This window comes from Catharus ustulatus, chromosome 6 (assembly GCF_009819885.2).
Source record: "Catharus ustulatus isolate bCatUst1 chromosome 6, bCatUst1.pri.v2, whole genome shotgun sequence".
NCBI classification, from domain to species: domain Eukaryota; kingdom Metazoa; phylum Chordata; class Aves; order Passeriformes; family Turdidae; genus Catharus; species Catharus ustulatus.
Window position 1 is genome coordinate 5,587,038 of NC_046226.1, and position 19,954 is coordinate 5,606,991.

Genomic DNA, 19,954 nt, shown 5'->3' on the forward strand with positions numbered 1-19,954 from the left:
CCTACCAAACCCACTGCATCCTTTTCCCTGAGCTATATTTAAAGCTGAGTTCAAATAAAATGGGAATAGGAGCAGCTTTGAATCAGTCTGGTCAGAGACCTGGGGATTGGAAATAATGCTGTCCTGTGTTTGTTACCTGCAGGCAATGGGCCAAAACAGCTCCTGAAGAGAGACACATCTCTTCCTTCAGCATCAGTGGGCAGAATTCTGTGTGGTGGTGCTATAAAGGAAATGTTAGGCACGTTTCCTCATCCCTCCGGTGTGTGATGGGACAGGACAGGTGCTGTTGGGTTACAGGGGCTGACTGGCATTGTCAGGCATGTAGTGACTCACTGACACATGAGTGTGCCAATTGTCACCTTTCAAACGCATCTAAGTAGGGAAAAGGTTTGAGAAGAAAGCAGAGCAGACTCCTTGTTTTCTTCCCTCTCCCTCACCTTTCCACCCACCACTTCACCCAAAGGGTGACACCATTGTGAGGGGACTGAAAAAAGCACAAGGCACCAGGCAGAGCAGAGCTGACCCTCAGACAACACAAAAACGTGGCAATTCCTGCATTTAATAATCCTCCTCACAATGAAATTCATCCTGCAAGCTCTCCAAGGAAAGGATCTTACTGCTTGCTCTTATCTTGGCTAACAAAAGATCCTGATCCTGACTGGGTCCCCAGGCACTACATCTAAAATGAGATCTAAAAACAATAATCAGCCCAGAGCTTTCTTTTTCCTGAGAAATCAGGGAGCAATTTGTGCATGTTAAGAAACACATCCAGCATTGCAGCCTTTCAAAGTCATCTGCTATTCCCTCGACTTCCCTTGCAATGCAGATTATCCAAATGCAGATCCCTGGGTGCTCTGTGATACACAATTCCAGTAAATATTTACATCCTCTCTCTTCCTATTTTGGGTTGAAATATGCTAAAAGGATGCATAGGGGATGCCTCAGCATTTTACAGTCTCTTCACTTTGGTCAGCAAAAGTGAGATGCTGTGGGGGTGACAGCTAGAAGTGTGTTGCAATCTCACCTTTCTGGAAAGATTCAAACCCCTACAGTTAATTCTGATTTAAAAAAAAATGCAGGTAGAGGGTTATATGTACAGGTATGATATGGGTCTATGCCTGACTCAAATTCACAAGTGGAATCTGCAGGTCTGAACTCCAGCCTTGCCCACAGGGCAAAATCAAAGTTCTCATCTGAATAAATCCTGAAAACCTCATCTGCCAGCATCTCCAAACCAGTGCAACAGCAACAGGAGCTGAAGCCAAGTGCCCTGAATATTTCCTTGCAGAATACCCAGGAGAGCAGAGCTGTATGTAAGAGATATTTCCATGGTGTTTGGGGCAACATTTCTACTCTAGGCAGACACAGAGGTGCCAGGAAATGATTCTGTTCTCCAGGCAGGATTCAAACCACAGCACAGACAGGCCTGTGAGGCCATGGCTATCACATTGATCTTTTTAACCCCTTCATGGAGCACCAAGCACGAGCTCAGTGACCACTGCTCACCCAGACACTCCTGCCAGCTGCTGCTGTGGTTTTAGTGAAGGGCAGTGCCCCTGCTCAGACTGTCCCTGAGAAGTGCCAATCCCAGCCATGCCAAGGAATAGCTTCAGTGCCCTCCCCTCCTTCACATGCAATGCAGAACAGTTTGATGAGCCATTGTTGGTCTCTTTCTGTGGGATTTAAGTGCAGGGGAGAGGGGGAATAGCTGCAGACCTGGAGAAGGCACTGATACAACTGAACAAGGGCTGCAGGAACAGAAGGGAGCAAGACTCCTTTAGAAGGGATAAGAGATGGCATGTTCCCCAGACAGGTGTGTCTGACAAAGGTTAATTTTCATTCTGCATGGCTCTGCATTCCCCATCAACCCCTCTGACCCTAAGCAGTGGCCTGCTGGCCATTGCCAGCTCTTTGCAATGCCTCCCCTCCAAGGGAAGGTCTCACATCCCAAACTGAGCTAACCTGGGCCCACAAACATCCCTAAAGTCACTGCTGTGTGCACAGCCAAAACACCCACTGTCTCCTTTACAAAAGGCTTGCACCTGACAGCCCCTGGCACTGCAGGGTGGGATCCCTGCCCTGATTCCCTGTGAGCTCTGTGTCACCAGGACATTTGGCTCTGTGACACCAGGACATTGGACTAACACATCCCTTAGCATTTTTCCTCCAGCACCCTAATTTATTTCCTTTTGCAATGTCAGTTTGCCCAGCCAGCTCAATGAATAATTCAGCAACATTAAACACGTGCCAAAGCTGTTTCAGCTCTTAGCAGGATCAGTTCTTTGCTCGTTTTCTCCATTTAAACTTCATTCCAACATAATCTCCTCTTCATTGCTGCTGGGGGAGCAAGATCTACAAGTAAAAAGCACTCTGCCATAGTTATATGGAAATATAACAATATATATGGAAATTCCCTCTTTGATGGGAATGGTGTGCTGCTAATCATTGTGCTGGATGCCTTGCTGCTCCTGCTCCCTGCTTCTGTTAATGATGGAAAAAACAGCTATTTTATATTTTTTTTACAGACATCTATTGGATATAAGGTTCATAACCATGCAATACAGATGATCTCATAAACCAGAATCCAGGAAAAAAATGAATCAATTTCCCAGGTTTGTTGTGTGTTCCTGGTGTCACTGCAGTGAAAGCAGTTCATCACACTCAACAAATCAATTACTCACACAATAAATTAGCCAATATAATTCCTTTTTCAGCAGCTTTTCCAGACAAAAGGGGTGTGCACATGGAGTGAAGCCAGTGTGTGACATCCAGCTGCAATAATTGTGCACATGAAGGGTAAGGTGAGTGCTCATTTCAGAAGGCACAATTGCTACTGTGGCTTTTATTAAATCCCACTCATTTTATCACTCCCTGCTTGGAGCAATAAGCCTTTCACTTTCAGCTAAAGGTGAAACATGGCCCTGTTTTTGCAGCAGTGCAGGAATCCCAGACAAACAGGGAAGACATCCCATTCTCTCTCTTTGGGAAGTAACTTTCAATTCTTTGGAGCAGCTCTTAACATAAGCAGGTAAGCACAGCTGTTTGTGTTTCAATGCTACATTAGCTGATATAATGATAATATGATGAGTAACCTTCAGAAATCCTGGCTATTAATCTCTGCTGGCTTTTCTTCAGGCTCCCCTGCCTTGCTCAGACACAGACCTTGTTTTGTTGATGCTATCAGCATTTCATGAGGATGTCTGCAAGGACCCTCTCCCACACTCCTCTGGAAGGAACTCTCCCTGTTCCTGAAGGAGAGCAGAAAAACCTCTCTGTGCAATGCCTGCCCCTGCCAACAGCACACACTGAGATCCTGGGCTGCTTTTATGGGAGCTGCTCAGAAAACAGTGTGTCTGGGATTGTCAGAGGCTGGATTTTGATCCTACACCACTGTAGATCCCAAGTAGCACCAAGCAAGGTAGAGAGCTTGTACCAGCCAGGCCATGGTGCTACCAAACCTTGGAAATCTGAATTAATTTTATCCCTTGAATTTTGCAGTCTCATTTCACCTTCTATTTGAAAGATAAGAAGCTATTTAAAAAAAAACAAACCAGCATTTTGCTCATTTGTACAAAACATGTTCTTCTCATCCCAGGTGGATGATGTAGCAACACCAAAAACTGTTTCCCTGGCAAATTATTCTTTAGGATCCTGTTTGAGAGGACAGTCTTTACTGAGATGCCTGAGCTTGCACTCTCATGGACTGAGTTGTGAATAATTTTTATATGAACTGGAAGAAACCTTGTACATCTTTTCCAGTAATGTTGGAGAATTTCAGGAAAGTACTGGAGGACAAATTCCACATGAAATCTCATAGCACCAGCTGGGAAAAGGGTTTCTCTGAGCAAGTGATATCAGAGGGCTTTCAGTGCACAGACTCATATTTGAATCAAGTAGAAGCTGCAAGGAACATAAACCCCAAAAACAGAGGTTCTGGCACCAAAGCAATCCAAGTGGCAGAGATTTTTCCCCAAAAAAATTCACTGCTGTGTAAGGCAGCTGCAAATCTGTCACGTTTTGTGTCTTCTGAGCCCTGAACACTCAGAAAACAATCACTCAGCCATGCTGAGTGGAGAAACACCTATTTCAGAAGCACAAGGAACTTTGCCAGATTTTCAGATCTGAGGCTCAGCTGGGCCCTCCCAGACCCAGAGCACTTGTAAAATTGGTCAACACCACTGCAAAGACAAACCTTCACCTTCATTTCTACAGCTGGTTTAACACCCCTGACATCCCCATACATCCCCACCACAGGCAGGCTTGCATCTGGTAGACCTGTACTAGGGGTAGGAGATTATTGGCAACAAAACCAAGCTGTGTTCTGTGTGCATGAGGGGTTTTTTCCATACTTGTTTGTATTCCTCACACACAAATGAAATGCAGAAGAGCCAGAACACCAGAATGAGCTCTCACAGCTCTCAGAGCCAGAGGGGAAAGAGGGTATTTGTGATATCTCCCTGGAAAAAAAATAGCAGACCAAATTCTCCAGGTTGTGTAAAGGTCAAAAGAGTTTGAAAAATTATACTGCAAAAGGATAAAGCAAAGGAATGTGGTAACCAAGGTAAGATTAAGAGCTAAAGTGACAAGGACACGAGATGCTTCCTTCAGGGGGGAATTCAAGCCCTTTAGATTGAATGGTGGATCATTGCAAATCCTTTAATTTCTGTATTGTTCTGAACTGATATGAACTCAGCAGCTCCCCAAGGAAAATTAAAAAAAATATATAAATCCCCTTTTCAGTCAATATAGCTATTATGTCCCAATCAGCAGTGTACCCTTGGAAGCTAAGGAAAAACACCAGGAAAATCAATACCCACCTCCAGGTTTTATTCCCAGTGGAAATCTATCACATGCCCACCCTTCACTACAGTCAAATACATTAATTTTAACTTCATGGTGTCTACCAGACACAAACAGCAATACCCAAGGAAGTCCTTATTCTGCTGAGCATCAAAGGAATTAAAGCCAGCAGGTTCAGGAATTTGTATTCCACCTCTCATTGAGACCTAGAAGTACATTTTGCATCACTGGAGCTTAATCTTAAATTTAAATCTGACCTGAAATGAGTCCAAACTCTTCAAATGAATTAATCAATGAAACTGGTGAAAAAACATAATTCCCAGCTCACACAGCATTGCAGAAGTTAAGAAGCATTTCTAGATCACAGAACAAAGCATTCCAGAGTTCCCTGCAAAACACTAAATGGATGAGAAAACTGCATTAATAAGAAAAATATTCTGCTAACAAAAGGAATATATTTTGATTTTTCCTTCGTCTAATCTGTATTCTACTGTATAAACTTCCCTAAGCATTTTCTGAGCTAAAGCCTTGAATTGGTATGGATGCCTCATCCCTGGAAGGGTTCAAGGCCAGCTGGTCTAGTGGAAGGTGTCCCTGTCATGGCAGGGGGTTGGAACAAGATGATCTTTTAAGATTCCTTCCAACCCAAACCATTCTGTGATTCTATGAAAGATTTTTTAGCATAATTTACAACAAACCTTATAGGTTGTATAACTTTCACCCTTTCATTATTTATGACTTAGGGTTTGGGTTTTTTCCTGTTTCTGTACGCTCAGAGTAAACATCCCCTCTCTCTAAGTATTGTGTCAGGCACAGAAAAGCTGTCATTGCTATCTCATAGGTGCTGGATGTGTCTCTGCCCATGACATCTTTCAGATCTGCTGGAATATCCAGACAAAGCATCCCCACACCCAGGCATCTGCAAAATCTGGCCACCATCAGATTGTCAGTGTCACAGCGTTGTCTGAAAGCTGAGTCATTGATCCCTGACACAAAGAGACACCAAAAGGGACTCTATGTCAAGATTTTGGCTTTTAAAATGTGGTTAAACTATGAGTGATTCTGCACTTGAGGTGTGCCTGAATTAACAGGAAAATCACCCATGAAAAGAGCAGTTGCTTCCCAGGAGCAGAACTGAGCCAAATTCAGGTGCTCAGCTTCGTGTGGCATGGATGTGGATGTGGATGTGGATATGGATGTGGATATGGATATGGATGTGGATATGGATGTGGATGTGGATGTGGATGTGGATATGGATGTAGATGTGGATATGGATATAGATGTGGATATGGATATAGATGTGGATATGGATATAGATGTGGATGTGGATGTGGATGTGGATGTGGATGTGGAATTGGATATGGATGTGGATATGGATATAGATGTGGATGTGGATGTGGATGTGGATATAGATGTGGATATGGATATAGATGTGGATGTGGATATGGATGTGGATGAGGATGTGGATGAGGATGTGGATGTGCATATGGATGTGGATGTGGATATAGATGTGGATATGGATATAGATGTGGATATGGATATAGATGTGGATATGGATATGGATATGGATATGGCTATGGATGTGGATGTGGATGTGGATATGGATATGGATACAGCAAGCTGTGGGCTCACAGAGACAAGTCTCTGCACATAACACATCTTTTCTCTCCATTCCCCTTGTTATCAGGTTCTTGTTTATCTACAGATACCTCCCAATTCTTTGTGCTTGGCCTGGACTTTACTATTCATGGCCTTGACACTTAAAAATTTGCACACAGTTAAACAAGCAGCTTTCTGGGGTGTGTTTGTTTGCTTTTCTACTGGTCACAATGTAATCTTGATCTGGCAGGAAGGTTTTATAAACACCATCTTGTGTCATATCTGTCAGAAAGGCACACTTGTGTCTGATGACAGCTCTTCAGAGGCTATCCCTTGCTCTGAAAGGGAAGATACATAAAACCAGAAGGATAAAGGCTATAATTTTTTATAGCTCAGTACTTAACACTCACAGGCAGTGGAGTAGACAGCAGTCCCAGGAGAAGACATGTGATCCTCCCACATTAGAGCTGTACCCAATTTTAAAAGCCCCTCTGAGCATCCAGTCGCTGTGTTTAAGATGCTTTGACACACATGCATTAAAAGTTTGACCTTACCCAACAGATGAGAAGTAATTTTCACCAACAGAGACAAAAATCAGAGGAGGAAAGAGGTGCTAGAGGTGAAAAAGGCCAAAAACTCAGGCTTTGGGTAACACAGGTTGTGGAATGGAGGAGTGAGATTTACTGAGACATTTCTGAAGGTCATATAAAGGTCATGCTCTGGTGTATGTACATGGTGCTCACTGTGAGAGGGATTATTGCAGTAATCACCACTGATCCCAGCCACTGCCCAAGCAAACCAATATATCTAAGGAGAAAATCCCCTGTTCTTTGCTTTGTTCTGATATTTTCCCGGGTGCAGGCATCTCCTCTAAGTGACTGCTCCTTGCTTAGGAGACCCTGCTATACTCCCATCAAACCAGGAGGAACTCCAGAGTCAGCACCTGACTATCCTGCTCTCTGCAGAGAGGACAGGTGACACTGAAGGGGCCAAACTCACTCTTGCTTTCTGAAAAAGGAGTGAAGGACAAATCCTGTACAGCACAGACCCACTGGCGTGCACGCTGCTCATTTCCACCACCGTGGCCTGCACATCTCCAGCTCAGCTCTGAGTTATCACAGCTTGGTGGGTGACAAGCTGTCAGGTGGCTGCTGAACTGCATGAAATGGCCAGAAGTGGGGAGGTGGGGCAGAAATATCTGTGCAGTTCTCTCTCCTCCTCCATGGGCAGAGGAAAAGTCAGTGCTGGTTTGGGGAAACTCCTCCAGTCATGGTGGCTGGAGAGGAGAGGATGTCTGGGACCCAGTGGGAGGAAAGAACAGAGGGAATGAGACAGTTCAGGAAGCTCAAAAACATAATCACAGAGGGGAAAAAAATGAAGAAACCAGAATTGCTTAGCCTAAAATAAAGAAGGATGGAAGAGTGTTAACAGTTTTGGAGAGACACCTGGGAACTAGCGGAGGATCTGCCAACAGAGGCCTTTCCAAATGAGTCACAAGCATCTGTCAAGAGTGCTCTACCAGGAATCGTGGCTGTGGGCCAGGAGGTGGCTCTTGGGACCTCGTGGAGCTCCTGCCAGCCCACTGAGCTGCAGTGGGTGGCATTTCTCCTTCACCCTGCTCTGCCCACCAGGGCATCAGCGCGGGGCTGACCCAGACGTGCAGGCTGCCACTCTCAGCTCCCCCAAACCTCTGCCCTTGCTGAGAGCATGGACAGAGGTGGCAGAGGAGGGCAGAGGTGCTGAGCCACCTCACCAAACTGCTTTGAGAGCGAGGGGTTGGACCAGCTGCTCCACAGCCCCTTCCCACCTGAATGGTTCCACGTGGGAGCAAAGTCCACAGAGGCTCACCAAGCTACTCCAAGATTTCGTGGCAAAAATCAGGGCTAGGTTCACGTGTTCACCTCTCTGGACAGGTTTTTATCCCACTCCTAGAGCATCACAAGGTGCAGACACTCCACCCCCAGGCAGGACATCCCTCTCCCCTACACCTTTTCCAAGCAGGGCCTTTCCAAAGGAGGCAAAGCTACCGAGCCCCATAAAAAGCAAAGTGAAGCACAGAAAACAGATGGGCCAGAGTGTGGAGGCACTTACAGCAGATGGCACTAAAATATTAAACTAACATTACCGTATGCTTAAGCCTTGGCCTGGCTTGCTGCTGATTACAGAGCCAGCCTGGTGAGAGCATGCAGATGAGAAACAAGGCTCAGATTGCTAAAGCACCCAACCAAACATCCCCTTCCCACAGAAAAATGCCTCACCAGCAGCTCCTCCAACAGCAGGGATGTGCTAACTCAATGCAGACGATGTTTAGCTGAACAAAAAAGCATTCCCAACAAATTCAGGTCTTTCCCAGATCTCTGCTGGAAAACCATTTCCTAGAGAAACTCTGTAAAATCAGTTTGTCTGTGGCACCAAATAGGGGAAAAGCTCACACTGTTTAGTGTTTGCCCACTGTGGGATTGCCCTGGACACCATGGAACAGCACAACAGGCACAAGAAATTAGGGAAAACACCTTCTTCACTCAGGGCATTTGCCACTGTCACCCCACAACCAGAAATTAGGGAAAACACCTTCTTCACTCAGGGCATTTGCCACTGTCACCCCACAACCAGAACTGATCAATCTGCACAACCTGCAGCTTGTGACACCACCTAAAAGACAGCAGGGTACCACACACAGATGGGTGGCCCCAAACCTTGGTGTCCCTCATGGGTGCTTAGAGCCACAGCAGCCACCAAGGGTGTGTGATAAGGACACACATTTGTACTGGAGTAGTGCTGGGAAAGCCTTTCATGAGGCATCAAAATCAAGATGCTTCATGGCAGACTGGCACAGGACTGTGCTGCAGAATAATGCACTTGAAATGATTTTTATTTTGTGTCCAGCAGGATCCTGCCCATTGTGCCATCTAACCTGTGAGTGACAGACCACAGCCCCAGGCCTGGACTTTTCTTTTATTAGATGAAATTTTGCCATAAAGCAAAAAGAAAATTAAAATAACCATTACATTGAATGCCCACATCTCTTTTATATCCTGAGATTAGGTATCTGATCTGAAAGGTAACAAGCTGCTGCATATTTCATTAAATGGATCAAGAAGAAGGAATATTCCAATACTGTGACTGAAGGAGGGGCTGGGGAGAGACATGATCCTCCAGCACAAGGGAGATTTCCTGGCAGGACCAGGTCCTCAGGCTGTGGGACACCAGCACAAGGTAAACCAGGCCATCCTGGCAGAGAGTGACCAAAGGCACCACAAGAAAAGACAGGAAAGGACTCAGCCAAAGAGCTCCTTCTCAGCTTGCCTTGATCCAGGCTTCTTCTGGGCTTCTTGCAAAATGCCCCAGGCCAAAGATTCATGTTCCAGGACAGCAGGTCTTTTCTGAAATTCCCTGTATGCCCAAGACATTTGCAAGCCCAGCATATAATAATTAAAAAAAAAATAAATAAAAAGGAAGAAGAAACTGAGCTGTCACCTGTTGGAACTCTGCAAACTGAGAGTTTTAGACTTTCTGTGCTGACAGGTTCTGACCCCTAAGAAAACTCTGCTTTTGACCTGAGGCCTTGGTAAAGGCTTCCAAAACTGAGTGACAGAACTGAGATCACTGGTGTGTAGTTTGAATAAAAGTGTGTAATATCACAAAAAACTTAGAATTTAAGGTTTTAAAATGTAACAGTATATGGAAGACAAGATAGAGCTTTTAAGGAGGAAATTTCTTTCTTCTTCACCTTTTTCTTCATGAGTCTAAGTGGTACATTTGTAATTGCATAAGAAATTCTGCATTGCAGGTCATGAGTGTTTAGTTATTAGGTTAAAAATAAAAATAATTTAAGTGTCCATTCTCAATTGAACAGTTTAAGCCTAAAAGGCCTTGTAGAGAAAAAGAAATGTTGCATTTTTAGCTTGTTAGCTACAAGTACTGTAGAATTCACTGCAACATAAATAAGAATTAATAAACATCTGAGTCCAAACACAAAATACCATCTCTCAAGCATTTAATCCCAACAGAAAAAAATAAAATATATAAAACACAGTAGTCACCCTCCCTTCCTGCAGTGCACAGTCAGATCTGCTCCAAGCCCTGTTGTGTAAAGGCTGTGCCCACCCCTGGGAGGAGATGCCAGGAGTGATGCCAAGGTGGCTGCAGCTCTGCCTTCCCCTCTGTGCTCTGCAGGAGGAGCTGGCAGCACTGACACAGGTAACAGCTGCACACCTCTGGCCACAGCCAAGCCTGGGGTGCACCAAGCAAAGCCATTGTTCCCCCCATGCAGCAGCTTGGTGATCAACAGCGTGGGAACAGCTCCACTCCATCAAATCCTGGCAGCTCCAGTAAATGGAGGTGGGAGAAGTCCCTGCCCATTTTTGTTATTGCCACTGGATGGCAATAGACGTTAAGCAGAGATCACTGTGCACACCACACATGCACTGGCTGTGCTCCACCTTGCTATTCAGGGTGATGGCCATGTCAGCACGCCCAGCAGGCACCAGAGAGGTCCAGAGCCCACAGGCTGGCAGCAGCACAACCAGCAAGACTCTTGCTGGGGGAGGGTTGAACACTGTGTTTTCCTTTGCACAGCCTTTCCTGCAACTCAAAATCAATTTTTGTCTCACCAGCTCAGAGCACACTCTTCTGATGAGCAATGCAAAATATATTAATGCCATGGAAAAGGGTGAAAAAACACCTGGTGGGATTACAGTACCATGCTGTGAAATAGTTAAGGCTTACATTGAAACTGATGGGTGATTGTTTTAAAATTATATATACCTGGCTATGAGCTGGCCAAAGGCCACAGAAAAATCTACAGAGGGTGTCAAAAACGCAGCCAGGTGTGCTGAACAGCTTCATCTGATCTTGAGTAACAAGTAAGCAATAGGAAACAATCAAGGTTTTTCTGATTTCTATTTTAACAAGTACGTGGTTGCATCTTGCTAGTACTCTCTTAATGACAGATAACTATGACTAAGATAATTCTCCTGATTAGTGAATGATGACTGTTCCTGCTTTGGGTGACATCACTCTGCTGCCCCTCTGCTGTGTGTCACTGCCACTCCTCCCCTGCTCTCGTCCCTTTGGCTGAGTGTGGCCAAATGCCTGCCAGGTGTCTCTGAATTGACACATGGTACAGATGTGATGTTGTGATGTCAAGCTCTGCCAAGACCTCAAGCTGATGCCCTGAAAGCAGTCCCTGTCCCAGTGGATGTGCTCTGCCACATCATTTCCCTTCCAGCCAATGTGTCTTGGTAGGATCCACAGGGATGCTCTGGTTCCACCAGGCCAGCACATCCCTTGGTTCACCTCTGGTAACTGATAAAGTGCTGGCTTTCATGTGGATTTCTTGTGGCTTTCTTGTGGATTCTCTGAGTGAGGGACCACACTTTCCCAGGAGAGAAGGAGAGCCCCAAATACCACATTTAACATAACAATTTAAATATTGCCCAGATGTAGCAACAAACCCATGACTGGAAGGCATTATAAACTGAATCCTACATCATCTGAACTTTCTTGTCCTGAACCCACTTCCCCATATCTAGAAATCAGCTTCAAAAAAAGATACACAAGTTTTACCAACAATATTCTCAAGAGGCTCTGTGTTTTTGTTTGCCTTGCCTTAGGCACCAGGGTGTCTTGAGAGCAAAAAAGCTCATGCTGAATTAGTCCTCTTTGCACCACCAAGCAGTAATTAGCTGTCTTGTGAGGAAAAGTTTCTGCTCCTACTGTCCTATGGGAATAAAGATGGGAAACACAGACACAGGGACAAAGTCTGCTCATGTACACAGGGATTTTCCGTGACCACCATATGAGAACAATATGTTAACATCATTTTAGGCAATGACAGAAATAAAGAGAGTCATGAAACTTCAGGAAAAACAATCTGAACACGATTGAGGGGTACTAAAAATTGTAACAGATCCTGAAATCTCAAAATTGAGGGACAGAATACTAGCTGTCATGTGATAATCCCCAAATCCAAGACCAAATTTTTAGTGTCCAGAACAACACACACACACTGGGATTGCTAGACTGAAGGAGCAGTGTTTAAAAGTTACAAAATCAAAATTAATTTAATCACCCCTACAGCCTGTAGGATTTGGGCAGAGGTTTGTCTCGTCCTAAAAAAATGGGAATCTTTGAAAGAAATGGTTTGAGCTCAGACTATTTGTGAGGGAGATGAGATGCACAGCATGACATTGGAAGCTCTGACAGTCTGCCAGGAAAACACACTTACAAGCAGCAATCATGTTTCTCATTCAGACTGTTAATGTCATTAGTGCATTACCACTCAGAATCAGCATTAACATATTTTGTTTGTGCTGCACATCTTGCAGCCCTCAGCACATCATGCAAGCTCAGGCAGTTTCCTGCACGCTTGGGTTCACAGCACACAGGAAATGGGTTTTAAGTGTGCCACTCACACATGCCTGCCACATCTCCAGGCCATCATGTGGGACACGCCTGCACAAACGTGGACAGAGGAAAAAGATGCTCCTTTGGGAGGGATTCTTGCTCTCCTCCAATCTCTATCCAGCTATTTGCAAGGAAGCAGCAGCTCTTTGAGCTCCAAAAACAACACATCTGACAAGAGGTGTGGGCAGTCTGCCCTCCAGAACAGCCAGGGGGGTGGCAGAGGGGCAGCAGGGCAGGAGTGGGGCAGTCCCAGTGTCCCTCCCACACCCATCTACAAAACCAGGGCACACAAAGTGCTGCTTAAAGCTGGAACCTTGCCTTTTTTTCTCAGTGGTTAGTGACCCAAGCCCCTTACAGACTGTAGGGAACCTGACAGTGTCAGCATGCAGTGACCACATGCTGGCCCTTGGTTCTCGTGGTTCAGCTCAGGCTAAAACCTGGAGTTGTCTCTAAAGGTTTGCTGGGTCCTGTTAGACCACAGTGCCTGACACAGCAAGCCTGGACCTGGCTGGTTCTGCTCTGGTCTTGAAGGGATACTATGGGCAGACATCTTGGGCTCACCTAGAAGTGTCCTGCCCTTCCTCCTCACACTGCTGGATTCAGGAAGGGGATCTCAGAGGAGCACACAGCAATGAGCCACCCACTTCCCTGCTCTGGAAGCATCCTCATTATTGAGAACCATGAGAGAGATTTGTTTAAACTGCACCAGCTTCAGTATCACTGAATGGTTTGGGTTGGAAGTGGTCTCAAATATCACACAGTTCCAATGCCACATCCACAGAGACACCTTCCACTGGGGCAGATTGCCCAAAGCCCCATCCAGCCTGGCCTTGAACACTTCCAGAAACACCATACCCAACTCCTCCTCTCCTCCTCCAAATTTTTTTTTTTCCCCATAAATGCTTCCTGAAAATCTGTATCCTTGCACTTCTGAGAGGTGCAGGACCACATCCCTGATTGCACCCCTTCCCTGGGACAAGGCAAGTAGTAGTTAAAAGGTAAGATGATAATTTGTTCCTCTTTGTCCTCCAGATGCCCGATGTACAAATCAGCCTTATGGTACTGGAGTTACTGCACCATCCTGTATCTATACTTTAGCCTAAAAATGATTGTTGCTGGTATTTATTTTTCCCCTGTGAGGATGGGCAGGTGATGTGTGGATTGTCACAGGCATGCCCAGCTCCCACCTGAGGATATCCTGTGCCAGCAGCTGCCCCTGCTCTGCACTCCAAACATCTCCCTGCAAGGAACAGGCACTTCTCCCTCCCCCTCCTCTCAGCAGCACTGCAAAACCAACATAACATCTGCATTTACCTTTCTGCTTATTTAAAAACGGCAGTAGGAACGAAGCCAAAGGACTTTTTTTGCCAAAGTCCTTGGAAGACACTTTACTTTGGTTAACAACAGTTTCTTCAATGGGTTTCTTCAGTTTTACTCTTTCCTTCAGCTCCTCGGTGCTGACGGCAGAGGTCGGGGGCTCAGCGCCTGTTTTTGGTGCGACAAAGGAGCTTTTCAGGTAGGACGAGGACTCGGCCAGGTTCTCCCTGTTCATCCTGCTCTCTGTCATTTTACCGCCCTCGTAGTCCGAGGCGTCGGCGCGCGAGTTGTTCTCCTCCTTGATAATGTCCATGACCTTGGGCTTCATCAGAGGGGAGTCCTGCTCCCTCTTGGGGCTCTCCTCCGAGGCCGACGAGGCATCGCAGGACTCGATGATGAGCTCGCTGTCGAGCTCTGCCTCCCGCTCCTCCCGCAGGATGCTGTACTGGATGGAGGGCGAGGCGGGCGACGGAGGGGGGCCCCCGATGTGGCTGAAGGTCATGTAGTTGGAGTGCAGCACCTCCTCGGCAGCCAGCGGGTCCTCCGAGACCAGCTCGATCTCCGAGTCGCCGGACTCGGCGCTGCTGGCGTCGTGATCGCCGTGCGAGGGTGCGGGAGGGCGGCCGGGCTTGGAGCGCTGCTCCCGCTGCTCCCGCTGCTCCGCCGGACGGGCTGCCGGCCGCTCGGCCTCCGCCGGCTCGAAGGAAAAGCTCTTGGCCTCCTTGATGGCACTGATGAGCTCGTCCTCCGACAGGCTGCCTTTGCCCTGCGACTCCGAGCCGGAATGTTCTGCCGTGCAGGAGAAAAAAAAAAAAAAAAAAGGAAAAAATTAAATAATCTTATTTTCTAGCAATTTACACAATATATTTCACAGTGGCGTGTATCCCTCTAGCAGGCACAAAGTGTCCCACTCTGGGATGACAACAATAACAGCAGCATCTCCCATGCAGGTACTTCCTATAACAGAAGCATCACTTACTAAAGAAAAAGCTGAGGTACAAGGCAATGCCGGTCACTGCTTGACCAGTGGCTCAGCTACGTGGTTTTCACCAGGAAAATCATCAGTCAGGAGGAACACAGGACACACATGACAGCAACAGACTGCCACCAACAGATACTCATCTCTTCTGGGGGGACAAATACACATGGGGCTGGTGGGTTCTGCTGACCCTGTAGTTTTGTGAAACTTTGACTTTCAGGTGTGAAAATTTTAGGATCAGAAGCTTTTCTCTTTTTTTCTTTTCTTTTCTTTTTTTTTATTTTTAAATTTTTTTATTTTTTTGGTTTGGTTTGGTTTGGTTTGGTTTGGTTTGGTTTTTTTCTCAGCGTATGAGTGGTAAATTCTCTCTGCTTGCTTTTAGCTCAGTTGGGTCCAAGAATGAAACTTTTTTTTTTTTCTACTATAATTCTTAATATCATTATGAACTACATTAACAAAAATAATTATTATCTCATCACCCAAAACTTGGAACAAAACAAAACAAAAAGATTAGCAACCTAGTCTGTGTTTGCTGACTGCAATTCCCCAGCCACATCAAAAAAGCCATCAAGTGCACATGGAAATTTGTCCTCTGGAATCCTGAGTGATCATTCCCTAATTTAAAGTCATTATTAATGTGAAGGGATCACTAAGTGGCATTGCAGGTTGTGAGGAGTCAAGAAAGCCAGGAGGAAAATAAATCCCCAAGTTTTCTCCAGTGGATGCTGGTGAAGAGGTCCCTGAGAGGACAGGGCCTGCAGGCATCCACAGGGCTGGGTACCACAGTGGAGTGCAGGAAGGTTGCAGATGACACAACAAAGTCCTTCTGCACCCAGATTGTGGCTGCAGACAGGATTGAGGTGCTGGCTCTGTTACAACACACTGCTGCCTGGATGCTGGGAATTTTCTGGTGCACTGGGAGCTCGTGCATCCTTCCCTGGCTGCAGGAAGCTGTGCTGCTCTCCATCCTCACCACATGTGAGCATTTTCTCCCTGAGCCAGACTGGATCCGGCACAAATCCCAACAGGCATGTGACTTCCAGCCCTCGTAGCGCAGCAACGCGCCGTCCCTGGGCTTCACCCCACTCCTCCCTGTGCTGGCAGCCTGTAACTCCCAGCCCTGGCATTCACCTTGGGAATAAAACAGTCCTTTGTGGCCAGCAGCAGGGTGTCACATTTACTGCTGGCACTGGGAAGTGGATAAATACCCACGGCCTTTCAGCACCAGCACAGCGCAGAGACAGACCATGCCTGCCTTCCCCAGAGAGGGGAGGGCCAGAGATTAAAAGCAAAATGTTTTCAAAAGTCTTGATCCAAGCAGGGGGTGACTGGCTGCTTTACCACAGTGCTTGAGGGGTGCCTAGGAGCCACGACTTTGCTGGGTCACTGTGTGGGAACAGCAAGGGCAGGTTTTAAATTTCTTCATCACTTATGAATGTGGGGTCTGGGCATGCAACATTCCCAGCTGCAGAAAAGGGTGGAAAATCCAGAGGAAACACCCCTTGGGAGCCAGCCTCTAGAAGAAGAAGATGCTGCCTTGTTTCCTTAGCACGATGGATGAGCAGTTTTGGTGGGATACAGACACCAAGCATCCCCAAGGCAGCCTTGAACAGTCACCAGGACTGAATAAGTAACAGTGCCTCAAGTCCTTAATTACCTTGTACAAAAAGTGTAAATCGATGAACAGAGGCACCTCTCAGGAGCAGTGTGTGACTGCACTCAGTCAAATAAAAGAAGAAAAATGTTGCTCTAAAGTCTATTCATTAAAGTTTCTGGCTGATGCAGGCAGAATAAATTCACAGCTGTGATGGACTCTATCTCCTTTTCCTATGTGTAAGTGCACAAATGCTCCCTCACTTTTCTGTAGGAACCAAATATTTCTCCAAGGGGAGGCATTAGTGTGGGTGCCAAATTTTAAGGAAATTCTAGTTGGTTGTTTTTAGTGCACCTAAATGAAATTTAGAAGTTTCAGCTTGGGGATGTTCTTTGTCAAATGTTCATTGTTAAAGGATTTTGATCCAGGACACTGAAATTTAATTTTCAATCTAAAAGTTCTGTTTTCTGTCACAGAACTTTAGTCCTTTTTAAAGGACTATGCTACTTTTATTTTTTAACAGTATATAATAGGGAAAATGAGGAATATATATTATGCACTACTGCAGTAATCAGACAGTATGAAAATGTATAAACGGGGTTTTGGTGACCCCCCAATAACAATCAGGAGTCTTTTAAAGAGACTGGCCCTTTGTCCCTCCAGTCCCCTTTGTAAATGAGGTGAGAGCATTTTCCTCCTCAGCACTGTATAAAAGCAGCACTTTGACATGAAAACACACTGATTCTTAACAATTTAACCTTAATTTCTGCAGGGGCAAAGAGATGTTAACCCAGCCATTAAAATTTTAACAGTGTGAACACAGTCGGCTGCATTGCCCTGATCCCATGCACCTCATTTCCCTTGGGGAGTCTGGACAGCCAGGGTGACCAAGAAACCCCCACAGCACCAGGATCCAGCTCAAACCATGGCCTAGATGAAGATAACCTTTGGAGGAGAGATCCCTGAGGACTGGGCTCAGCAGGCTGGATCCCTTTCCATACAGCAAGGGCAGCCCATCCTGAGCAGTGCAATGATGGCGAGCACAGTTTGCCTCCCCTTCACTTTGGCTGCACAGACTGGTGCCAGAGCAAAGCACAATCACCTCCAGCATGGAGACTTCTCAATGTCCTCTCATGTGGCTTTCTTTCTGGTCCCTGGTGGTATTTACCAGGACCAGAGAGTGCTAATATCATTTAGCAGTCTCTCAGAAAGCTCACATTTAGCCAGCAGAGAAAGACTGGAGGCCTTACTTGACGAGTTCCACAAGAATCTTTATTTCATGTGAAGGGTGGTCAAGCAGGGATTCTCTCAGAAGAAAGGGCAGACAGCCATATTTATAAGTTCAGGGGAGATTCAAACTACAAACAATAAAAGTTTATACAAAGAACAGCATCCAATCTAAGTGATAAGTTCCAAAGGTGAACTGACCAATTACACAGACTAATTTCTAACCAATTATCTTCCAAAGTGTTAGGAGAGCGACCGAATTCTTAAGGAATTTGGCTCACCTTGGTATCTAGGATACCTTATCTATTATAGCAAGTTCTAGGGGCCACAGGATGATGGCTTTGGAGGAATTGTATCATCCACACTCTCACACCCCGTTACACTCACCCCAAAAATCCAGGGTAATTCTCCAATGTACAGAGTACAATTGCAACCACTTCTTGAATAGCAAACCCCTCAGTGCCCTGCACCAACACCAGCATTACCTGTGCCAGAGGAGGGTGGTGTGACAGATCCTGGGCTGTCATCCTCCGGCTCTGACACTGTCACCGTTGGCACCACCTCATGGCTCGGCTTCAGGCCCGTGTCTGGCTGAGTCGGGCTCGGCTCCTTGCTGGCAGCTTCCTTGGGGCTTTCTGTCTCAGTGAGTGTGATCTTGACGGGGGTTGTAGCCACAGAGGGACTGTGCTGACCCCCAGACTTTCTGTCTTCCAGCAGGTCTTGTTCCTTGGCTGCCTTTGTGCTCCCCGGAGGTGTCCGTGGAGGTTCAGTGGTGTGGCTGGAGCCCGCGGGTGTTCCCCGGTACTTATCGCTAAGGCCTGGGCTCTCATCTTCTGAGTCAGAGTCGTGTTTTCCTTGGTACTTGATTTCTTCTGATCTACTCATGTCCATGTATTTGTAAGCTTCTACTTTCATGGGATCTGCTAAGGTTTTGTCGACTTCAGTGGACTCTGCAGGAGTCATCTCTATTCCCGAGTCTGAGCTAAACAAGCCACGGGACTCAAACCCAGTCACGTCTTGAACAGGATGCCCCAGAGCATTAAACCCCTCTGTGCTGCCCGAACAGGGAATGGGGGTGTTTTCCTGCTGATAGATGCCCGTGAAATAGGTGGAGTCCCGTGGGGTGGTGTAGTGGACATCAGAGATCAGAGAGGTGTAGAAGGAGTTGTCCCCCCCGTTGGCAGTGGAGCCGTAGTCAAAGAGATGTGAGGAGCCTGTGACACCTGAAGCAAACACACAAAAACGTGGCACAGTAAGACACAAATTCCTGCATGCTTTCTGCATCAAGCTTTCTGCATCCAGCTTCCTGCAAAGCCACACTCACCCCCTGCTGATTTTAGATTTGGTTTGTGAACCAGACTTGACTTTGCTTTCAGGCTCTTGGGGGCTGTCTCTGTCTTTACCTTTGGGCAATATAGTGGCACATCTGTCACACAAAGCTTCCAGCTGCTGTTCCCTCTTAAAATAGATAGAAGGATCCTGATAGTAACTAAGCATTCCTGGCCAATGTTTGCTGAGCTTGTAAATAAAAACTTCCTGTGACTGCAACCTCACAACATCCCTCACAATCCAACCCAGGTTTCAGCATCTAATATACAGTAATTTCACAATTATAAGCCGCAGGTTACAATACAGAGTGTGATAAAAGGTATCTGTTCTATCACCATCTGTTGAGGGTGGGAGCAGTGATCCTTATCTCAAGGGCAGATATTCTGCTAATGGGCCATCCATTGAAACCAGGCAGGGCATTGTTCTTTATCTTTTCACAACCCATCCTTCCTCCAGCCAGTCATTTTCTGCTCATGGCCATTGAGTCCCACTGTGGGACTGATAAAATTACTGCATCCCATTGGGAGTTGCTCCAGCCAGGGGGAAGAGCCCAACATTTCTTACCAAGATAAAAACAGAGGTTTTGGGACACTAAGGGAGCCCCTTTCTCCACTGGACTCCAGAGGAAAACCGGATTTCTCCACATCACCACTGGAGCTCCGGAGGGAAACTGCACCTTGTACAGGAGCACTGCTCCAACT

At 46.2% G+C, this 19,954-nt stretch overlaps 1 protein-coding gene across 1 annotated transcript in view; it reads right to left on the reverse strand.

Moving 5' to 3' along the window:
- Window positions 1-19,954, reverse strand: part of RTN1 (reticulon 1) — a 117,318-nt gene that overhangs the window by 30,559 nt on the left and 66,805 nt on the right. Inside the window, exons 2-3 of the mRNA XM_033063669.1 lie at window positions 18,410-19,147; window positions 14,122-14,913 (exon numbers count right to left, since the gene is read on the reverse strand). Of these exons, the coding sequence (XP_032919560.1) occupies window positions 14,122-14,913; window positions 18,410-19,147 (1,530 nt within the window). The remainder of the gene's footprint in view (window positions 1-14,121; window positions 14,914-18,409; window positions 19,148-19,954) is intronic.